Consider the following 18309-nt stretch of genomic DNA (forward strand, 5'->3'; position numbering starts at 1 on the left):
CATATATACAGTTAATTATAATTACGTATGTTAGGGCTCGAAATTTGCGTTATGGAAGTCTTCTGAACGGTAGAGTAACTTTTTTTCGAGGATAAAGCATTGCGGAGGTAGCAGTGAATTGGAAATGGTATAATTAAAATTAACAATAAGGAAAGTAGCTGCTAACGTTACGAAATGTATAGTTCTCGATAGGAAAGAAGACGTATACGTTGATTCCGGCGACTCTAGATCACGGCGATGATGATGCACGACGGTAGGATACACGACGTCGAGTCGCGTGTCACGCGAGGGAAATAATTAAAATTTTTATTGAGACTTTTGTAGCAGGACAGTGACAAGAAAAACATTTTTATTTTTAAGGTATTTACAGATAATAGTATCTTAAGATTGTTTTACACTCTCTACTTTGCGGTGTATGCTTGTATTGGTAGTCATGGCGTCGTTTATTCTTGACAATTAACAATAGGCGACCGCAGAAACGCCTTTGGCTTTTATAAAGAATTTATAACTTAATAAGGCAATGCGCACAGGAAAAGGATGGTCTTCCTCTTCCTACCTTTTTATACATTCGATCGTACGCGAGTCGACATACATTATATATATATACATATATACATATTATATTATTCATCCCGTGAGGTCGTTATTTTGTGTAATGAGAAACTTAACAGAAAAATTCGCTAGTAACAGAACACTTCTGTTGATCGATATACAATAGATATTATGACTGATTACATTTGAATTACGCCACTTGTAACTACTATAGAGCATAGGAACAAATTGTAATGTGCTCAAAGAGGTTGTCAGCGCTCCGAACGATTAATTCATTCGAACGGGTACATACCGCATAATTGCATGTACATCGTTGTAGTATTTACGTTTACAAGACGTATGGACGTTTTTCACAGAACTGTCTGCTAAAGCTGATTTTAGTTTGAACTGTTCGACGTGGAATCCAAGGAGATTTCTCAAGATATTTGCATTGTAACGGTAATAGAATTTATATTACATTTTTTTTAAGTCTATATGTGTCAGTATGGTGTAAATTTTAAATAAATATGAATTATATATTGTATCACACTCGACAGGCGAATATAATTCGTATTTATCGGTAACTCACGATTATGAGACGTAACAAGCAATCGAGTAATTTTCGAATTATAAGATTTGCAATTAGCATTCGGATTTGTGTTTATTTGAGACGCGACAAATTTATAGCAATAATGCATCGCCGAAATTAATTTTCGAATTTTTTAAAACGACACGCGATGGTCTATTTATTTGTATAGATATTAGGGTGGACCTAGGCTATGCTTGGCCAAGTGTAGCATAGGATTGTGACATTGGCTGAACAATAATCGGTGCAAAATTTGTAGACGCTGTGGCAATATAGAAACAAAATATAGTTTTCTTCTAACTATATTTACTTTGTTGAATAGTGCAATTTTTGTCTAAGAAATTGTGTCATATATTCACAAGTAATGATGATATGCCATATACCATATGCAACGTGCATATAGTGCAATACATAGTACAAAATGTAGTTTTACAACAGGGACAACATATCTTTATATTCTATTTTACAATATTCTTTTCTTCCATTTCAGTCCAAATATTTCATATATTTTCTAATAAAGTTTATTATATTTTTTTATATGGATACCATTTTCTGTTTTCTGAGAATCGTTTGTAACTTATTGTTTTTCTTCTTAATTCTTTGTCAACAATTCGTAATTGTTGTCCATTCTTTCCGTTCTCTTTAAAATTGTTCTCACCTTGCCATGAATCAGGTTCTTTTTCTAAAGAATTTTGCGAGAATTGAGGACCTGTCCAAAAATATTTTCGAATCTTGAAAAATGAAGTGTCCGATTTCCGTATAAATGTAGTTTTCTACTTTATTTGTAGTAAGCGATTTTACCACGTTTTCATTAACTCGCTTTTCTTGTCTGTCTGTTCGGTACAAATTTTGCAATTGATTTTAAACTAACTTCCCGATGAGCTAGACAATGACAATGCAATAATGAAAAACAATAAAAAATAAGAAATAATTATTTAAAAGATAAAAAATTTTTAAATAATTATTATATTTTATGGTCTCTAGTAGACTTCCCGTAGGCCAAAAGATTTAAAATTTTGTATAGATTGTATTTTCATCCAATGTCTCATTTATAAGAGTAGTCACGGAAAAAATTCATTGACAAAAAATAAGGTCCACCCTGATATACATACGCGGTATGTGATACGCGAAGAGTGTGACATGTTTGTAAGTTCGCAAGCATGCGCTTTACAGAGCTTTCTACTTAAAGAAAAATTTGATTAAAATCCTTCTGTATGATAGACGTAGTTGATTTACAAGAAAAGGTTTTGATGGTTTGCAATATACTTCGCATAGCAAGGCGCAGTAAAAATACATTTGTATCGAATAGGTTTTTAAGAGGAGGACGTCCGGTAAGTGCATCGAAAGACTGTCTTTTGAATGAGAACAAGATTTCTAATAAAACGCTGAAACTGAAAGAACGAAGAACGGGTGGCGAGCTTTTGAATGCGCGCGCGCGTGTATAGAAAACAAATGAATGGGCTACACGTATGAACGGTTATTTACAAATAACAGGAACTCTAATATTATAAACAGTAATACTAATTACTACTTTACCCAGATTCGCGTATTAATTTTGTGCAAGAATCTTCTCATTGATCCCCCTTTTATCCCCCTTTTTTCGGTTCCTTTGTGCTTACTTTATATGTTCCATCCATTATCTTTACTTGAATCGTCTTGCACATTGTTTCCCAAAGATGGTAGTGATGATTTCGTAATATTATAATAATTATTATTGCTGTAGTTTATGATTGCTATTATTGTTACGATTATATCAATCCGTATGTCATTATGACCATCAATCATCATGCGATGTATTAAGATTCTAATGATTAAGATTACTACTATCATTATTATTAGCAAAGTCAAATATACAAACAATTTGTAATTGATGCGACAGTCATTTCTTCGTATGTCCCATCGCATTTTATACATGTACACGTATTAAAACTTTTCAGTTTTAAAAATACACGGTTGCAATAACTTAATCCGGATGTTTCAATGTCATCATTCAATAATCATCATGGCTGATTGTCCCTATACTGTTGCCCCAAGGGAAATAGTAATTTGGGCAAGAAGGATGTGGAATGATCTCTCATGCTAGGTAATGTATTTAATTTTCCAATTATTTACAAAAAATTAATTTGTAGTTCCACTTTAACACTCCTACATCTCGTCTGTGTTATTACTTCGACAATATTAGTTCCGACCGATAAGGTAGGTTGTGACACAGAAATGGTAAGGAGGTTTTAGAGCCCCGCTGACGTGAGACAAAAAATACATTGATTGATTGGACTACTCCTATACCTCGTCTGCGGTAATTAATATACATTAAATATAATAAGTATTTTAATTTTTTCCAATTTTTTAGTTGCAAACTCCAGTTGTAAAAAATTAAAAACCCGGAAAGATTCGAACATGTACAGATTTCATATAGAATTTTAAAAGCGACCATCCTGAACATTAATTTAATAATGTGGTGTTTTCGTGTGAGACACGAAAGACCATATGGTCATTGGTCTACTTCGCTATACTTCGTCTGTTCTAGTGCCTGCATCTCGTAGCAGACTTTTCTGATTGTCTGCTATTGCCTGGTTTGATTGACTGGGAAATTTTTACGCGCATTATAGACGTGATATTACATTATACAAGTTGAATAATTCAAGAACTTTTTGTTTATTCTACTTAACGAGTGTTACGAGTGTACATCAGTTGCACGTATTATGAAACTGCGTATTACCAGCAAAATATATTACATATAGTAAAATTTGTCGTATATACACTCCGAAAAATTCCTTACTGTGCTAAAAACTCACTTCAGTGTTTAAAAATTTATCGATGATCTACCGTATCTTCTAATCTTTCAAAAATGAGAGATCTCTATTGTAAATTATAATACAATTGTAATACATTTGACAATATCGAGAAGTTTCTCGATTTTCTTTCGTGCAGTTGCACGATGTTTGACTATAGCGAGCAAATGTAGACAGTGACCATAAAAACGGGCTTTTTCGAGTGTGTGTCGGAGCACATGCATACACGAAGGAACACCTGGATGACATTCAGAAGACGTTAACGTTAACATCGATCACCTGGCTTTGCAGTTTTCCTTCTCTCACTACCTGGAAGCCTTACAATGGCCAGAACCTAAACGGTGGTCCCTTTTAAAATTATTACAATACACGCATATATATGCATACTTTTCTCTCTATGAACTGCGCAACTACCGTTTCTTAGGGTGCGTATGCAAATCTACATCAGCAAATGTAGAGGTGAGGCTCTAACGAAAAAGAATCCGATCTCTTTTCTAGAAAGCTATTAACATTTAAATATAAATGCTTATTTTGATGACTGAACTGTGGGTCTTTATGAAAACTCTAATTCTCGTGCAATTATTTTACGAATATTTGAATAAGCGACTTTAATTTGTTAGTCAAAAAATGTTGTAACGGATTTTTTAAAATTTGCATAATAATTAACTATTTATAAGGTAAAACTTTGGAAGATGGATGTTTTTCTGCATTACATTTAATATGTTGGAGACCAATATATTAATACATAAGCAAGAAGATTTTTTGAGGAATTTTTTGGTTATTTTTACTGCATATTTTCAGTAATATTGTTGTTTAGTTAATATTTAATACCTTTTTATTCTCCATGACAGTATATGTTTCCGATGAAATTCAATGCCTTCTAAAGGTCTTTTATTACATATTAGTCGTTCGCCTCGAAATTTTAAATGAAGGCCATCCTTGTGTACAAATACAGTGTAGGCGAAATTGTCACGTTCTTGGAGCGAACAACGAAAATTCTAATAGTAAATTACTTATCTGTTGTATTATGCGATAAAAATGCGACATTTAACTTTCTTAAACTGAACTTTATTACCATATATAATTATGAAATTGAACGTATAAAAATTAATAGATGTTCTGGTATCCGGAAGTATACAATTATAATTGTAAAGTATTTAAAAAAAGGAAGGATGTCAACAAGCGCTTCTAGTACATACCGAGGGGAGATAAAAAAACTCTTAATTGACGGAAGTTCTAGAATCAATTCTTTCATCGTATCATTAAATTGTACATTTAAAAAAAAATTAACGAAGCTAGAATCTTTTAAAATAATATAATTTTGCTATTATGTTCTCATTAGAATATATAAGATAGGAAATTTAAAACATACGTAATACGTTACAAACTCGTTTGAAGGCATTAGGGAATAGCAATGACGAATTTAGAAAATAAGGAACGTATGTAAGAAACCAAGGACGCATTTGAAAAACGAATTTAATCAAGATACGTTTCAACCATCTTCCGTCAGGTAACCATGATTACTTCCAAGGTTATTTCCAGCGAAATAAATGCAGTTTGAAAAAGTAAACTTGATGTGACATTGCTTGTCATGCACAAGATGAATCACATTTCCTCTAAAGGACTTTGTTCAAATTTGTTTATTGCATAATTTTAGCAATTTTATATCATACATAGTACAAATGCGTATAGTATACGCCGTATACATACATTTTTATGTTGTTGGCGATTTTTTTGTAGAGTATAAGCAATTCTCTTGACAACACACTGAATGTAAATAAAGGAATTCTACTAAAAATACATTCGTCGTCGTAAAAGACAGTCACAGTTATCAGCAAAGAAATCGTTATAAAACTCAAACGATTCGATATCAGTTTTAATCATTGTATATGACGTAATACGAAGTATGATGAAATTAAATTATAGATCTCTATATAAATACAAATGTTTAAAAAATAATATAAATAACAAGCACTGAAAATACAAAAAATTCGATTCTTTCGTTGAAAAAATTTGCTTAAATAAAAATAAGATTAAAACTGATAGTAAATGTATACATTTACCTTATAAGGTGTAACAATGATGACGAGGTTGGAAAATGTACTTTTTCCTAAGAATGACAAAATAAACGCATAGCAAAAAAAAATTTATATTTATCAATTGCTTCATTATAACCACAATTGAAAAATAAAAATGCAATAAAGTATAATAGCATCGAAGAAATGTGGCAACAAAATCTAAATTTGCATCTCTGTGCTCATTCACGATGGCCAATTGGGCGGAAATAACTGCTTACACCAATTGTTTAGCATAGTTATTCTCGAATATGATCACTAAACCGGAGACATTTATGCAAATTCACATTTTCATCAATTAATTTGAGACAACTGATGGTACGTAGACTTCTATATCTTTGATGAAGGATGTACATTGTACACACAGGCTAGATTTACAACGAGAACTTTGTACAAACTGACACCATGGAATAAATAATTTATTGTCGGGCGATCAATGTCATGAGCCAGGCAACGTATCGAACAGTTGTGCGTTGTGCACAAGCAGCAGTGCTCGAACATACTGGAAGTTTCAGTAGAGCTCGAGAACTTTACTGCAATGCTATCGTCATCGATTTCCTGCAGCGTCTTTTGCTGCATTGACTACAGTTTCCTCCTAACGTAACAGTCCAATCGCATAATTTCACGATGACAGGCAAGAAAGAATCGTTAGAAAAATTATTAACTATCTACATGATCTAACCTATAAATTGGACACTGTTTTCAGATAATAAAGGGGCAATAAAAGAAACTGAAGCAACACAGTACCTTTAAAGGAACCGATATACACAAAAAATATAGAACATAAAAACAAAACTAACACTATAAATATAATTAGTAATACCATTGTTAATCTTATTTATAGTGAAGGGTCCGATTCACTAATACCTAATTTTTGCATCGATATTATCAAAAACAAATCGGAATTATTATGAGATTTCAAAAATATGCAATTCTTAAATTACCGATGACATATTTCTATATTACTGAATGGAAATATTTAATTTCCCTTTTGCTATAAGCTGTGTGTAATACTTGTAATCAAAATTAAGAGATGATATCACGAGGAATTCATGATATTTTGGAGTTCCTCGAGGTTCATGTGTATACATGATTCATACGTCACATGCGTATTCGAATGATTATGTATATGCGTCATTATACGCGAGCAAGCCGGATATCAGGGTTACTTGCAGTTACAGATATACTATTATGATTTATTATTATTTATTAATTATTGATTTATTACTATGATGACGATGATGAGTGTTGAAACATTGCTGAGCGTCTGACGTTGTATACAGACAATGGTGTGAAAATGCTGACCTGTTCTATGCATGTATACTATCATAACGTATCCAGTTTTGAGAACGAACTCAAGTTCATCGTCGAATTTCGTTGATACAGAATAAGAGAATATGAAATTCTACGCATGTTCTTAAAAAATAATTTCTGTGATACGTCTACCGAAACGAAATCTATATCTGTGAAATGGCATAAAATATTCGTTGAATTACAAATATTTATAATAAATATATCTGTAGTCCAGCTAATCTACTTCCAAACAAAGATTTATTGTCTCACGCAGCATTACGTTCATTAATTCTATCCTTTTCCCAATAATATTACATCACCAACGTTCATTTTGTCACACAAACGTAAATTTTAAAAACCCACGTTTGATAACATGCTGAACCGTTTCGCTTGCGTTCGTAACTCGGTAAACTCGGTAGGGAATCAATCAGTTAAGTCTTAAGCCATAAAGTCATGGATGTCAATGAAATCGAGTGTCCTTGAATAAAGTCGATCCAGAATCCAATGCAAATGTAAACTATGTACATAAACGCTGGTGCACGTGGCCATGTTCGGTACTTTCTAGAATTAGATATTTCTCCACTTTTCTCACGTTCTCTACTTCCGGGTCGTCTGCCGTTCCGGCCGGAAATCATTCTGAAAAATGGTTTAACAAATTCACTGATCCTTGAAATACATATTCGTGACATTGTAAAACTATTCTCATGGTAATAAGGGGAGGGTAAATTTGAAATATGTATGCTATCTAAAGCATATTTCGGCTGGTCGATAATCGGATGAAATTTCCCTATTGATTCACGTAGTTCGCGCTCTCGCCAATGGCTACCGCCGGATTGCATCCGCCAATAGGATTTCCTAAAGCCGGCTCCTGATTGGCTGTTGCGGCCGGTAGAGTGGGAAGAACATTCTAGAAGCGTCCTCTGGAGAAGTGATATACGCGGAAGCGCGGTGCAGCCTCTTCACTCACGTTGCGAATCGTCGAACGAAGAACTTCTTCACTTTCCTACGAAGCTAATTTGTATAAGCGTATAAAGAAAAAAAAGGTGTGTTCACGTTTCCGTACGCGATAACGAACGGGACGACGCGGTTGTCTCCCGAAGGATCTTCCATCGTTGGCGGTGTCCCGAGTATATTATTTAAAGCGAATTTCTTTTTAATTTGTTCTTATAGTAAAACAAAGATGGAGAAAGCACCCGCAGTTGGTATTGATCTTGGTACCACCTACTCCTGTGTTGGTGTCTTCCAGCATGGAAAAGTGGAAATCATCGCTAATGATCAAGGAAACCGAACAACACCCAGCTATGTGGCGTTCACAGATACCGAACGGTTGATCGGCGATGCCGCCAAAAATCAAGTCGCCATGAACCCCAACAACACAATCTTCGGTAAGCATTTTTCACCTAAAATTATTAAAACGATCGATAGCTTTCCGAGGGAAGCGTCTCTTCTATTTCTTTCGTATTTTGTTCATCTCTTATCTTATCCTTTTATTTGTCAGCAAGATTTTCGTGTAAGCGTCATGCCCAACTTCGAAAATCATGGTCAGACATTGTACCGGAAATTCTGTTCGAATTAACTTCTCAACGAATATTTCACTAAATTTTAAACTAATGAAATCTTTTATTTCGATGTGCAGAAACGAGACTAAGAATTGTTCGATTTTTATTTACAAGAAGTTTTGTCGGATATTATAGTAGATGCATTGAAATATATAATTTTAATACTCGTGTATAATTCAAATAAATCTCGCAGAATTTCTTACAACGATTTACGTTGTTGTTTCAATAAAAGTAAGAAAAAAACGTGCGATAAAAAAATAATGCACGCAAGTGCTTCGGAATATTGGCGGTAGGCGTGGAAATGGATGGAAAGGTCAATCCATAATGCTACTCACTATATATATGTTAACCTCGCACGCGTTATGGTTAGGGTCATGGCGCCTAGAGGACGCCTGTTTAGTACCTTATTAGGTCAGCGCCGCTATAGCGAATAGCGAGTGGCCTCGAAAATTTTTGTATACTTTAACGATCGAAAATAATAATGAACTGCTTTAAGGTAGTGCGCAATAAAATTAACCGCAACTTTGTTCTGGCATAATTAATCGTTAGTTTACTTCCGTTATGAGATAACTGAGGCGTGAGTTTGCGTTTTACCGCGAACCGTGTGCAACAATCTGCGTAGTTGTTGTATTATGCAAGTCATTAGCTTCGTATCTAAATTATTTCAAATTAGTATGTTGATTGTATCAATGCTAATTTTATTGTAAGTCCCCCACCCATCAATATTTGACATATTGTAAACAAACATCAGAACAATCGATTTTAAAAGTAGACGTTATTCAGGTTCTTCAATAAATGTGAAATTTTAATAGAGAGCTGTAGTCTGATTTCGTTTTTTTTTCTATTTTTCAGATGCTAAACGTCTTATTGGACGTCGGTTCGATGACACCACGGTTCAAGCTGACATGAAACATTGGCCCTTCACTATTGTAAATGATGATGGCAAGCCCAAGATTAAGGTACAGTACAAAGGAGAGATGAAGACCTTCTTCCCTGAAGAAGTGAGTTCAATGGTTCTGGTAAAGATGAAGGATACTGCTGAGGCTTACCTTGGAAAGACCGTCACGAATGCCGTGATCACTGTACCTGCTTACTTCAACGACTCGCAGCGTCAGGCAACCAAGGACGCTGGTACCATCTCTGGCTTGAACGTTTTACGTATCATCAACGAGCCGACCGCCGCCGCCATTGCTTACGGCTTGGACAAGAAAGCCATTGGCGAGCGTAACGTCCTAATCTTCGATCTTGGCGGCGGCACCTTTGATGTGTCCATTTTGACCATTGAAGATGGCATATTCGAGGTCAAGTCCACTGCAGGAGACACTCACCTTGGCGGTGAAGATTTCGATAACCGTATGGTCAACCACTTCGTACAGGAGTTCAAGCGTAAATACAAGAAAGAGCTGACCGCTAACAAGCGTGCTCTCCGTCGTCTTAGGACTGCTTGTGAGCGCGCGAAGCGTACACTGTCGTCGTCTACCCAGGCAACGATTGAAATAGATTCCCTCTATGAGGGAGTTGATTTCTACACTTCGATCACAAGAGCTCGTTTCGAAGAGCTCTGCGCTGATCTCTTCAGAGGAACACTCGAGCCGGTCGAGAAATCGCTGCGCGATGCCAAGATGGACAAGGCTCAAATTCACGACATCGTCTTGGTAGGTGGATCCACTCGTATCCCGAAGATTCAGAAGCTGTTGCAAGATTTCTTCAATGGCAAGGAATTGAACAAATCCATCAATCCTGATGAGGCCGTAGCTTATGGAGCTGCTGTGCAAGCTGCTATCCTGCATGGTGACAAATCCGAAGCCGTGCAAGACCTGCTGCTTCTCGACGTTACACCTTTGTCCCTCGGTATTGAAACTGCTGGCGGTGTCATGACTGCTCTTATCAAGAGGAATACCACCATCCCAACGAAACAAACACAAACGTTCACTACCTACGCCGATAACCAACCCGGTGTATTGATTCAAGTATACGAGGGAGAGCGAGCCATGACGAAGGACAACAATCTTCTGGGTAAATTCGAGCTCAGCGGAATCCCACCAGCACCTCGCGGTGTTCCTCAAATCGAAGTCACCTTTGACATCGACGCGAACGGTATCCTGAATGTCTCCGCAGTGGACAAGTCTACTGGCAAAGAGAACAAGATCACCATCACCAACGACAAGGGCCGTCTTAGCAAAGAAGACATTGAGAGAATGGTCAACGAAGCAGAGAAATATCGTACGGAGGATGATAAACAGAAGGAACGGATTTCTGTTAAGAACAACCTTGAATCTTACTGCTTCAACATGAGAAGCACAGTGGAAGACGAGAAATTGAAGGACAAGATTAGCGCCAGCGACAAACAGCTGGTACTGGACAAATGCAACGAGACCATCAAGTGGCTTGATGCCAACCAACTTGCTGACAAGGAGGAATTCGAACACAAGCAAAAGGAGTTAGAGGCTATATACAATCCAATTGTCACGAAATTGTACCAAGGCGGCGGTATGCCCGGTGGAATGCCTGGTGGTATGCCTGGTGCACCTGGTGGAGCACCCACCGGCGGTGCATCTGGCGGACCTACCATCGAAGAAGTCGACTAATTTTCTCGTTTACCACTGCTCTTCTGTATGGTTCCACGAAAAAAAAAACAAACAAACAAAGAGCGAATTTCAAGAACATAGAATTATTGCATCTACGGTCTTCTCTCTCCACAGTATAATCTAGCCATGTTTGTTACTTTATATGCATTTAAAAACAAATTACATTTATTTATTTTATTTCTGTAAACTGTATAAATAATTTATTCGACTTTTGTATTACGGAATATGTGGCAGAAACATATAATTTAATTGTACTTATTTAATAACGTTGATGGAAAGATCCGTTGTTGATTTTCTATGTTCGCAAAACTTCGTCTAAAAATAAAATCAATCCTATGAAACTTCTGTGACTTCAATTATGACTTCCTATGTCCCATAATTTAAGAAACATAATTAAGCAGAATTTCTAGCAACTGCAATCTTTAGAAAAATTCTCTTCGTTTTTGAAATGTAAATTTCACAAGTATTTCAAATTTAATTACGAATAAACTCATAAATTTGGCAAATTTTATTTAAAGTAAAGTTAATCATTTTCGCTAAATGTTTATTAAACTTGTGTGGTAAATTTCACTCAACTTCGAAGCTAGAAATAACAATTTTAATTAAATTCTCTTTGCATTGGTAATTTCTGTGTACCATCGTCTTTTAAATTCACAGAAAAATTAATGTATTGTATTCAAATCGTGCAGGATCGTTTGATAAACATCATACTTTTCAGAAAAACAAAATTTTATTTGCAAGCACAACAGGCTGCTACAGAAAACAATTTTTCAGTAATCGATAATACAATGACAAAAATTGGGCAGGCGTGCAATGAGACACAGTTACATTGTGATCTGTACTAGGACTTCATGAATTTACTAAAATGTACTAAAGAATCATAAAATATTGTACAGGAAAAATCTTGGACAAAATTTAAAAGTATGAACGTAAAATATAAGCAATATTAGGGCAGAAAATTAAGATGTGTGTGCCATAGTAGTTGCGAACAATAGAGTCGATTTCCCTTTCTTCTTCTTTTTTCTTCCACCATCCTTTTTGCCCCCTGAAAAAATAAAATGTGAAATTATTATCGTTCCAAAGTCATGGACTCATTAAAAGATAGACGAAGCAAACGGCGACGATCGAATGCTTTATCACCGGATTGCTTTTGCTTGAAATTATTGAAACTTTTGTTGCACTTGCCTAGTAACTTTGTTTGTTCTAAAGCGACTGCCAAAGCATCGCCAAAACTTTGACTGTACGTTGGTGGCGAAGCGTACTCTTCTTCCTCGTTATGACTCGAGAACGACTGAACAGACACAATCGAATTCGACTTTCCCTGAGCAGAAGCTACAGATGGCCACGCTACTGGTGATTTTAGGCGCGTGCCGGTATTTCGTAACATTTCCGCGAACGATGGTCCCTGTTCATGTGCGGTATTGTCGGTTTGTCTGTCGCGAACAATTTCATCGAACGTACTCATTGACGGACTGCCAGCTATGCTCGAAGCTGTTGTTGATTCCGATGGCGATGGAACAGTTTCCCTGTACGAACATTATTTGCCTATATACCATCTCGACAAATCTTTTTTTTCATTTTTAATCTAAAATGTTTGTGTATTGTATGAGTTCATGAAAAAGCTGATGATCTGAAAAAATATTACTCGTTCTCTTAGAGATTTGCAAATATTAAACTGTTTTCAAAATAACTATGAATTTTCTTTCTTCGAACTCATAAAACTGTAGTATATACCACATAGTACCATTAAAAATGTTTACATTTGTTCTTGTTTTGAGGAATCCGGAGAAACAACTTTTATAGTTTCAAAGAATTCATAGATTGATCAATTGCAATTTTCTTAAAAATTGAATTTTGGAAAATTATTTATAAGATGAGAAAACAATTATCCGTGACAATTAACGAGTTCAATGGAAGACAAATAGTATGAAAATATGACATTTTCTCCACTATATTTTTAAATCATATTGACTATATTATTGTAACATTATTATTATTGTCACATTGTATTATTGTGTTTACATTATATTATTGTAACTTTAAAACCTTGAAAAATATGTGTGAGTACGATAATGGAATTAATGTTTAAGAAATGGCGTTTTGTCGTTCAGGATAATTCATACACATACACGTCAACGCAGCATTAATATTAATAATAATCAAATGTACATACTCAGAAAATAACAATTCTGGTTGCCACTGAGGAAAATGTCTTTGTGAATCGATGTGCACATTTGGCCTTGGATATTTTCCCATTCGCTTGTTTTGCTCCTCTGTGATTTTCTTCTCTCTTTTTCTTTCTTCTCGTTCTCGTTGTTGTCGGCGTTTCTGTCTCAGCACCAATTGGTCTGCGAAAATTTCAACATGAATTGCTTTGTTGGTAAAAAGGAAAGCAAAATTTTTATTTTAGAGGGATTGAAATTACCTTGAAACGATGTAAGAACCTCCTGTGATACAATCGGCGGTTTTAAGTCGATTTCTGCTAGTTCAAATTGGCAAGTAAGTGGCAAATGACACAGATATCTCAATCTACGTCTTAGATCTTCGGTGATACTTCCACCTTCTTTCTCCAAGAGCTTTCCTTCTATTGTATGAGGAGAATTTTCAAGACTACCGTACTGCTGTTCCAGCATTTTTACATTCATTGCGTGGAGATACAAATGTTGCCCGTCATCCGCTGAAAATTTAAAAATAGATTAGTCACAAAAATAGAAAGAGTTGTGACAAAAACGTATTCGCTAATCACAAACCTTGATAGAAGTAAAAGAATTTTTGTACGCCCGAAGTCGACTGCGAAATGTTTGAACTTTCTATTATTTTGGAAGATGCTTCATCATCATTTTTTATTTCTTTTTCGTTAGCAACGTTGTTAGTTTTTTCATGAATTTCTAACTCGTGTTGAACTGATTGTTGGTCTTCAGTAACACTGTCCTCTTCTTGTCCTGTTGTATCCGCTTCTGATTTCGATTTTATCTGTAACCGAAGTGTTATAAATTTTGTATGTTCTAATATAACGCATAATGTTTCAGTTAAGTACACTGGTATATTACCTCATTTAACAATTCTTCTCTTTTTGAAAGTTCATTAAGTGCTTCTTCGATGTAGCAATTTTCTGGCGAATCAGGATTATCTAACATTTCCAATTTTAATTGAACTCGTTCGCATTCGAGAATATTCATAACCTGAGTAATTTTATTAACATGTTAAGATTTTCGAAATTATACATTTCAATTACCTAAAATCGTAAGTACTTACGTGGTCTGTATTTGCTATAAGAAGTTTTGAGTACACCTCGTTGCTTATGGTCTCTGTAGCGAGGAAAAAGTTTGTTGGATTTTGAGGTACAGAACCAACCGGCACCGCGAGCAATGATCCTCTCTCACGACGCATTAAACGTAAAGTAACGATATCTCCTATGTTTACCATGCTCTGTGTGATTTCAGTGACACTAAAAGCAATAACAATACAGGGATTTAAAAATTTTCCATTTTATGGTACTTTAAATACGCTTTTAGTTTCAATTTGGCATTGAAATTACCTTTTCAAATCGGATTTTTGAATTAATTCGTAACAAATCGGACATTTGCGCCAAGACTTGTCAGAAAGTGATAAATAATGGAGAATACATGGCCAACAATAAACGTGACCACAACGTGTCATTTTTCCAGCAACTGGTGTACACAAACAAATGGGGCATGACAAATTTTCAGGGCTATGGATTTTCTGAAATGAAAACATATATGAATTTCAAAAAATTCTAAAAATGTAATTTCTAACCTACAATTTGTTCTACTAGTTTCCAATCAACTAGAGTGTCAGGATCAGTCAGATAAGATGAATAATTCCCATTGGCAGTTACAACAAATTGGCAGCTAAAAGAAAAATGATCTTTAGTATAAAAAGATTAGGGTCTACGATTTTCGACGTGTACTGAAAGAACACGTGTACACGGATTCCGAGAACCATGTATTCGCGAATTGAGTATCCGTGTTCTTAATACATTTGTAATTATACATTCTATTCTCTGTGTACACAGACATAGAGATCTGTGTACAAAAGTACACAGATCTGTCCGGAAACAGATGCGGTTTTGTTCTCCGATCGGATTCTTGGCGACTGTTGATGTTACAAGTGAGACAGTAATAAATTCACGCTCAAACTGTTTAACGTTAAAATACATGGGTACCCGTGTATTTAATATTACGTGGATTAAGATCCAGGTTCATTTATTACACGTGTACACGTGAAATAGGATACTCTAATTTATTTGTAATAAGCCATTTTACCTGGCTTGTAGAAACTGTTCCTTGTTGTACTTATGTCGCTGGACTGGTGGAAGCCATCTATTACTGTTGCGCGTGTAACCCTTTGTAGATTTCCCATGACTCCATACACCTGAACCACCTTGCATTTCACGTGGTTCATAATGAAAATTCAGCAAGTGATTCAAATTCTGCTTTTTACTTCCTTGGACCACTACTGAGCCATGCTCAGCTATTTCCGTTTGCACTACCTGTAACAAATTATGAAGTTTAGTGTGTTACCATGGAAGTTATCTAAACACTATGATAATTGAGTTTGAGATAATAGAATTTAAGTAGACACCTTGGTATCCTCCTTTGCACTGCCATGATATTGTCCTTTAGGTTTTGGTCTCTTATCAAAACTTTTTGTTTTCTGTACATTGCACTTCCTTGGTTGTTCATACTTTGAGAAACTACAAGTACCTGTTGGTTCACGTCGGCGTGAGGTCTTCGGGAAGAGCTTGTTATTTGTAACATCTACAAATGACAATAAGGATAAGAAAATATCAGGATAATGGCAATTATTCATTTCGAAGAAAAAAACAAAACAACAGATAAGCAATCTCTTTTAAATATTCCTCATAATTGGACTGATCACATAGCATAAATTATTACTTGATAATTTTTATTTATTTTTATTTTATAATTGACATTTCTGACGGATTTTGACAAATATGTAAAAACGCTTTGTTCATAACAAATATCTTCCAAATACTTATTAAAGCCTATCAATTGCAAATTTTTCAGCGCTTTTTACTATATTTGAACAATATAAAAAGTAATTCTAAATTTAGTGTATGTATCAGTATCAGATATTACGGTTGTATAAATAGATAGAAACCTTGTTCTTTTATTAGACTTATGTTATATCTATTCTTTTAAATATATGTAGTTACATTAATTTTCCTTTAAATAACAATTATGACTTACACATATAAATAGTTACTTAATATACAAGTGATTAAATAACTTTAACATATTCAAAAAATTAATAAAAACTTATCTTAAAAACAATCTATTGTCATTCTATCATTAGTGCTTTTATCCATATCAATTTAATAAAAATAAAGAAGAACAATTCACATGAATCATCTTTATCTTTTTCTATGAATAAATGAATCACCTGTAGATATAGTAATCTTCATAATGTTCAACAAAATAGCGTTTGTTTGAGTAAATTTATACAGCATAATATAAATAACAAAACAAAAATTAATTTATTGGAACAACATTAATTTATCGGAATATTTTGAGTTTCAAAAAATATTCATATTCACAATCTATTTACTACGTCAGTAGGGATAAGTTTTAATAATAAATTGACATTGTATAACTTTGTTTACAGTTGCTTGTAGCCTTAACTTAATCATTTTTCAATGAACAAGTTAAAGTTGGACTTTTTAATTCGTCTGATATTGTTCTAGGAATCTCTCTAAATATTATAGATTTTTTTCTCTTCAAAAGAAGTTGAACTAATACAAAAAATGTTTTCTTGTAATGTGATACTACAATATACATTCTATTGACGAACTTCTTGTGAAGAATTAGAGTGTTTGAAATTCAAAATAATTCATGAATGGACGTAAAATGAACAGTCATTGAATTGTGAATATCCGAGCTTGTTTTTTCACAATGAAATACGTATATATAAGACGTCACCAAAAAGATGACGTCGCTATCGAAGCGATCGACATTCAGATAACGACGCACCTTGAGTTTTCTTTGCATCAGTAGGACCCCCCTTTGCCGAGGATTGCGAAAATTTTGTGTTCTTTTCCATTTCCGGCACGAATGTATTCGTGCTGTTGTTTAGCGTAAGTGAGGCTTTCGTCTCCTCCGTATGGAGAAACAGTGTATTTCTGCAGGCCCTTCATCTTCTTCAATAAGCCATGTTTTCTCAGCGTCAAATATGGAGAAAATATCCTCGAGATGCCGATAATCGACGCCCGATGAGATGGTACTACGATAACCACGGACACGGTCTTTAACAGAGCAAAAGCTCTGTCTCCTGTTTTCGTCGTAAACGACGATAACTCGTTTTCTGGCTCAGCGGCCGAAAGCGGTCGCGATCTCGTCGCTATGATGGCGACGAAACTAATGACTTGCGCAACCGGAAGTAAAGTGCAACACTTATCGACTAAACTAATCTTGCGAACATCTAGAAAACTACTTACCATCACAAATATGAGTTGTATATCAACTTTATTAGAATGTGCATAAAGGAATAATAATACAAAAACTTGAAAGTGTACAGTATATTTATATTTTCTGAATTACTTGAATAACAACAACGCGTTCAGCGATAGAGGTTCGTTTGATTTCCGGTGTTTAAAATTGTGTTTTGTAACGATAGGTCCAGAAAAATGTAAAAAAGTAACTTTTATGCATGATTATTGGGAGTATACAAGATACTCCATTCTCACTAATGTTTCCGATTAATGAGTTATGTTCTGTTAGTTATTTCTAGCTGTGGTTGGTTATTGTATTTGGGCAGAGTCGATGTTTCATATCGTACGAAACAGCGTAAGGTGACTGGCGTACTCCTACATCTTGTCTGTGACATTAGTTCCACAATATTAGT

General features: G+C 34.9%; 2 protein-coding genes across 2 annotated transcripts; one reads left to right on the plus strand and one right to left on the minus strand.

Moving 5' to 3' along the window:
- The first annotated feature begins 8179 nt into the window (after positions 1–8179).
- On the plus strand, positions 8180–11765 carry Hsc70-4 (heat shock protein cognate 4). The gene is made up of 3 exons (XM_076806215.1): positions 8180–8320; positions 8448–8662; positions 9689–11765. The coding sequence occupies exons 2-3, from the start codon at positions 8458–8460 to the stop codon at positions 11422–11424; spliced, it is 1941 nt and encodes a 646-aa protein (XP_076662330.1). The 5' UTR covers positions 8180–8320; positions 8448–8457; the 3' UTR covers positions 11425–11765.
- Positions 11766–12135: 370 nt separating this feature from the next.
- LOC143365747 (E3 ubiquitin-protein ligase RNF10) lies at positions 12136–17840 on the minus strand. Its single transcript, XM_076806213.1, has 12 exons — positions 17439–17840; positions 16030–16205; positions 15711–15937; positions 15206–15296; positions 14963–15147; positions 14680–14872; positions 14475–14606; positions 14175–14397; positions 13850–14101; positions 13598–13772; positions 12610–12950; positions 12136–12469 (listed from the first exon to the last, which is right to left on the minus strand). Exons 1-12 carry the CDS (start codon positions 17506–17508, stop codon positions 12384–12386), a joined length of 2151 nt encoding a protein of 716 aa, XP_076662328.1. The 5' UTR covers positions 17509–17840; the 3' UTR covers positions 12136–12383.
- Between the last annotated feature and the right edge of the window lie 469 nt (positions 17841–18309).

This window comes from Halictus rubicundus, chromosome 2 (assembly GCF_050948215.1).
Source record: "Halictus rubicundus isolate RS-2024b chromosome 2, iyHalRubi1_principal, whole genome shotgun sequence".
NCBI lineage: Eukaryota > Metazoa > Arthropoda > Insecta > Hymenoptera > Halictidae > Halictus > Halictus rubicundus.